The sequence below is a fragment of the Microcaecilia unicolor genome, chromosome 3 (genome assembly GCF_901765095.1).
Source record: "Microcaecilia unicolor chromosome 3, aMicUni1.1, whole genome shotgun sequence".
NCBI classification, from domain to species: Eukaryota; Metazoa; Chordata; class Amphibia; order Gymnophiona; family Siphonopidae; genus Microcaecilia; species Microcaecilia unicolor.
This window is the reverse complement of record NC_044033.1, coordinates 337,397,366-337,403,592: the sequence shown is the minus strand read 5'-3', so window position 1 is coordinate 337,403,592 and position 6,227 is coordinate 337,397,366. Positions and strand designations below refer to the sequence as shown.

At 41.8% G+C, this 6,227-nt stretch overlaps 1 protein-coding gene across 1 annotated transcript in view; it reads left to right on the top strand.

The window, feature by feature from the left end:
• The first annotated feature begins 499 nt into the window (after window positions 1–499).
• LOC115464740 (vomeronasal type-2 receptor 26-like) overlaps window positions 500–6,227 on the top strand; it is an 80,856-nt gene continuing 75,128 nt past the window's right edge. Inside the window, exons 1-2 of the mRNA XM_030195095.1 lie at window positions 500–673; window positions 2,325–2,455. Of these exons, the coding sequence (XP_030050955.1) occupies window positions 500–673; window positions 2,325–2,455 (305 nt within the window). The remainder of the gene's footprint in view (window positions 674–2,324; window positions 2,456–6,227) is intronic.

Genomic DNA, 6,227 nt, shown 5'->3' with positions numbered 1-6,227 from the left:
TAAATAAGTCTGATCCAAGATGGAGCCTGAGACGGATGTGCGAGCGGACACCTCCTGAACGCCAAGTGATTCCCTTGAGCATTGGACCTTTCTAACACCCATTATGGGAAAAAGAAAGGGGAAATCCCTTGTGCTCACCTCCTCGAGACAGGGAGAATCTTCCACCAAGCGGCAGGGAACATTGGACGCAATAGTGGTGCGCACGCCGGGATCCTCGTTGAGCGCTTCGACGGCTCCAACGCTTTTGCCAGAGCACAGCTTGGAGGGAGTCTCTCTGAGTCCTCCCCCTTTCGCAGCCCCTCCGAGACCTACAGGTGGAAAAGCGGCGTCGGAGGAACAGCCTCATGAGGGATCCGGAGATCGGTTAACCCCTGGGGCTGTAGTAGGAGGCCCTATCGCAACTTCTTCTCCCGCGGAGACATCAGAGCAGTCAGGACTTCGGTCCGGGAGTCTGCTGTTGCAGGAGTCGCCTGCAGGAATTATCGGAGAACGAAACAGAATGGCTGTGGTCACCCTAGAGATGGTATGGGAAGCCATTCAAGGCATGAACGCTACTCTAGAAAGAATTTCCAAGACAACACAAGTGGAACTGTTGGAGATTAAAACGGAGCAGGAGAATTTCAAGATCAAGCTTGAAGCCCAGGACACTAAAATGGAGGCTTTGGACAGTGAGGTACAAACTTTTAAAACATTTACTGCTTTAGTTTCCAAAGAAAAAAATATTCAAAATAGGAAATTTGAACATTTAGAGAACCAGCTTCGTAAGAATAATTTGCGGATACTGAACTTTCCAAAATCTCCATTAATTACCCCATTGGAGATGTTTAAGAAGTACTTGAAAGAGATTTTACATATCCCGGAGGAAAATATACCACCAATGACCAAAATTCAATATATAATGGGAATTCGTTCGGCTGCGGGGGAAACCCCACAAATGAACTTAACAGAATTTCTCCAGGATTCACTTGAAGTAATAACTGAGAGAACCACTTTGTTAGTGTCCTTCGCATTCGAGCTAGACTGTAATAATGTCTTTAAGTTGTACTTTCGTAACATAAATGAAGAATTCTTAGGCGCAAAAATTCAAATGTTTCCTGACCTGTCCAGGGATACCCAAAAAAGGAGGAAGGCGTTTCTAACTTTGAAGCGTAGGCTGATTAGTATTGGAGGCTCCTTCCTCCTTAAATATCCCTGTGGATGTGTAGTACGATTTAATTCTCAGAATTATGTTTTCTTTGAGCCTGAGAAGCTTCAGGAATTTATTATTGGTAAAGAGTAGAGATTCATGCCTTGAATTAAAAGCTGAGATCGGCTGCGCTGAAAAAGAATTCTTCCGTCTTTGTTTATTAGTTTAAATAATTCTTCAAATATTTCTTTGAACTTGGATCCAGTGTTGTGGTCTAATAATTTAGGAAAAAAGGAGGAGTAAATACTTTTCTTTTTCAATTTCCTGAGTGATGTAAATATTGAATTCTCTCCTCTTTTCCGTATTTCTGATTTTATGTACTGTATGTGCATAAATGATAATGTAAAATGATAAAAAATAAAATAAAAAAATAAATAAGTCTGTCTGGCACTGGCTTTGCTTCCCAATTACTCATGTCACTATCTAAGTTTGTTTGTTTGGTTCTGTGCCTTCCTATATGTTTATCCCACACATTTTTGAATTCCATTACTGTTTTCATCTCTACATCCTCCCGCGGGAGGGCATTCCAGGTTTCTAACACCCTCTCTGTAAAAAAGTACTTCTTGATATTATTCCTGAGTCGGCCCCCCTGCAACCCCAATTCTACCACCTTCCCAACTCTGGAAAAGTTTGTTTGTAGATTAATACTTTTCAAATGCTTGAACGTCTGTATCATATCACTCTTGTCTCTCCTTTCCTCAGAGGTATACATTTTCAGGTCCTCAAGTCTCTCAACATATGTCTTGTGATTCAAACCCCAAAGTGGATGGATTTTTTGAGTTTTTTCTGTTATCATCAACTATTACAATGTTATGTTATTATATTATGTCCTGCACAACATTCTATTCAAATTTATATTTGTTTCTAGTTATTGAAGGCCTGGAAATAAGGTTATATTTAAAAGAAACAACATATATTTCATAGTAAATGGCATTGTCAGGAGAAGATATCCCTTAAGGCTGATCCTCTGAGCAGCAGGGCCCAACAGAATAAACAAGTATTGGAGCTCAGCTAGAAATAGAGTGGTTGCGTCATTGTCAGCATTATAATTTGCAGTATTTTCTCATTCTCCTCTAGGGTAAATGTACAGGTCTACTTCAGTGCAGTTTAAGACTTTACATGTATTTCCCACCATCAGGAACTAGACAGCATCCCCCACCATGTCCAAGTACAACATTTGGAGCAGGAAGAGCCAGCATCTTCACAGGAGAAGCTGTTTCATAGCGTTAAAGATGGAAGCTCATCTGGTTCTCATTGTATTGGTGCTCTGTAACATCCTGTGGAAGACGGCTGAGTGTCAGTGTACACTTAGAAACTACTTACCATTAGAACTCAAACCAGCGTACCACAGAGATGGGGACATCATGATTGGGGGACTCATAACTCTAGAAACATTTTATCCACTTGTTCATCTGTCCTTCACAACTGTTCCCTCATTTGAAGGAAGTACCTTGTAAGTAGCATCCTGGCTTAGCTCCTATGCAAGACAGGCATGTGGATCTTATTTTGATTGGTCAATGACATGAAGTGCAGTTATAACCTGTGGAAATTTTACCGACACTTTCAGATAAAGTATGAGTGATTTCCCCTTGAGTGTTGCTGTGTAGGAAAGGTTATCTGCAAAAAATTTAGTCTTCTTTTTCTGTGGATACTTTCCCCCTTGAAATCACTGTGAAAATGTACTACTACTACTTAGCATTTCTATAACGCTGCCAGGGTTACGCAGCGCTGTACAAGTTTAACATGGGGAAGGACCATCCCTGCTCAAAAGAGCTTACAATCTAAAGGTTACAAACTATGTAGTCAGTGTGGGTATCATGAGTGGGGAAGGTGGTTATGTGCCAAAAGCAAGGGAGAAGAGATGGGCTTTGAGTAAGGACTTGAAGATGGGCAGGGAGGGCGCATGACGTATAGGCTCGGGAAGGCTGTTCCAGGCATATGGTGATGCGAGGCAGAAGGGGCGGAGTCTGGAGTTAGCGGTGGTGGAGAAGGGTACAGATAGGAGTGATTTGTCCTGAGAGTGGAGGTTACGGGTGGGAACATACGGGGAGAGGAGTGTAGAGAGGTACTGGGGGGCTGCAGATTGAGTGCATTTGAAGGTTAAAAGGAGAAGCTTGAACTGTATACGGTAGCGGATCGGGAGCCAGTGAAGTGACTTGAGGAGAGGGGTGATATGAGAGTATCGGTTCACGTGGTAGATAAGATGTGCGGCAGAATTTTTGACAGATTGAAGGGGGGATAGATGGTTAAGCGGGAGGCAGTGAGAAGAAGGTTGCAATAGTCAAGACGAGAGGTGACGAGCGAGTGGACGAGGGTTCGGGTGGTCTGTTCAGAGAGGAATGGGCGAAAATGGGCGAAAATGTCCATGTGTTGTTTCTTCTCTCAAACCCTCATACCTTTCTGGCATGTAAAAATACACCTCTCCCCTCTGTGCAGTTTGCCCAATATTTAGAGTATGAAGTTTTCAGATAGTCTACTACTACTACTACTACTTAGCAGTCTTAGATCCTAGGTAAATGGATTCTGAAAAGCAACCTCCCCAAGTCTGTTCAAAGCACATTTGAATTCTGATGCTGTTTTGTACTGAACTCATTTAAATATTCACCAAACTCTCTTTCAAAGAAAAGCTTTATTTTGTTTTTCATTTCTTTCATAGTTACTTTGACATCCTCTTCAGAATGACACATTCTACAGATTATGAACCATTTGAGTCTCTGAATTATCTCCACTTTCTCAATGTTCTTTTGTGAATCTGGTATCTAGTACCCAAGGGGTTGGCTTTATCATAGAATTCTACACACTATCTTCAGTTTAAAATCTCACTCCCTGTTTCCAGATTTTGCTTGTCACTGAATTTCTTTGTGCCATTATCAAATGATAAGAAAGCACTGTCATGCACTTCTTCTGAACCCATTCATTTCCTGAGATTTTAATCAATGAGCTTTCACTGATTACAGACAACTGCCTTTTGATCTGTTAAAATATTTTTTTTCAGAATGCAGCCAGAATTAGCTTTATCGTTTATTGCTTATTGTTTATTAAACTCGCAATACTGCTTAGTTGCAAATTAAAGTGGTTTTACAATTTAAAAAAACAAGTAGAAATAGAAAGGAATGACATATGTAGACAAGAAAGAATAAACTAACTTACCCTATAAACATTAGCCCAATTATTCAAGGAACATACTCAATTCATACTTAAAAAATACAAAATGTTGGAAACTATTATTCTTTTTTATTTTTTTTATTTTTATTTTTTTATTATTTTTTATTTATAACCATTTAAATTTTTACAAGCGATAAAACAACTTGCTGGAAATACAGAGAAAGTATTATGTAGGAATTATTTCAGTCAGGTAATTCTATTCTCTTCCTTAGACCACATAATAGGGAGAGTGAAACAAGATAAGGAGATCAATTAAACAATAAACAGAAAAAAAACGTGGTATTAACCTGATTATCCCCAGATATTACTCGTCTAATTCATTATTCCACATTGTTCATCTGGTTGGCTTCTTCAAGGCCAATACGGTGTATAGTCAAATCATTTCATTGAAAATCATACTTATTGTCCAATATTAGTTAGTAATAATATATCTGATTACATTCTTTCTCTTTTAAAAACCAGAAGTTATTTAACAATACATATACTTAAGTCTCTAATTCAAATCCCACTGATTAAAGTAATCCCAGTTTTCACAGGCTTCACTCCTTTTAAAGTAATAATTTGAGGAAATATTTCTGAGGAAAACTTTAGGATCATACCCGGAACTCTGGGAAAAACAATAATCTCGATATTAATCATCTATATTATTCAAAATTTCTGGTCTATTATCATAACCACTTCTTGCTCATGTAGAATCATTTGTTATATCAATTTTTTACTCTCAAAGGGTTCAGTTGAATTGTCCATGTAACTCTCTAATAAAATTATATCTGAAACAAAATTATTTACTGCCACCATTAGGTCCCGAAGCACTTTCCAGATGGTATTCAATGTAACCTCCACGGGAGCCAAAAACTCCAAGTTGATTTCTCATAGGTATTTAGGAGTGGTTCCGCTGATTCATGTTCTGCTGTAAACGTCCTCTGTTTCAGCATATACCTCTAACTCACTCCTCCACTCCTTTGGACATGGTGGTTGAATAATTCGGGAGCAATGGAATTGTTTTTTCCAGGTCCTCGAGCGTTGACGCTCCTTCGCCAGCGCTAATCAAAGGACTCACCAACCCTTTCATCTGTGGACAGTTCATCGCGCAGCGGTCCCGCATTTGCTGCTCAGGGGATAAAACGCTGGCCATCGGCGGCTGACCACCGGTTGTCCCCTTCCTCTCAGTTAAGGTAACTGCAATTGCAGAGAGGAAATTTACGTAAAGAAGACGAAACTTCAGAGGGCAGCTGAGCCGTTGGGCATACAAGCTTCAGGTCACCATCTTACCACTCTCCCAGTTTGGGACACTCTTTGTCTGGTTTCTCCCTTCAGCATAGCCCTCTAAGTCATTGAAACACACAAGCCCCTCCACCTATACAAGGTGGTGTCCCTTCGAAGGGGGGAAACTATTATAAAGAATAAAATTTCGGAACACGTAGACAAACATGGTTTCATGGGACAGAGTCAGCATGGATTCAGCCACGCGAAGTCTTAGAAAAATGTTGTTGGGTTGTGGGGAAGAGAGGTCTGGAGCAGTGGCGTTCCTAGGGGGGCGGTCCGCCCCGGGTGCACGCCGCTGGGGGGGTGCCGCGCGCGCCTGTCCTCCGTTGTTCCATGCTTCTTCTCTGCCCTGGAACAGGTTACTTCCTGTTCCAGGGCAGAGAAGAAGCATGGAACAATGGAGGACAGGCACGTGCGGCACCCCCCCCCCCCCAGCGGCGTGCACCGAGGGGGGGGGGTTTCCTTCGTGGGGGGGTCCTTTTGCCCGGGGGGTCCGTGCTGCATCCGGGGGGGGGGGCGCTACACCCGGGGGTGGGGCGCATCTGCGATCTGCCCCGGGTGTCAGCCCTCCTAGGAACGCCACTGGTCTGGAGTCTGTGGCTACTAAGAC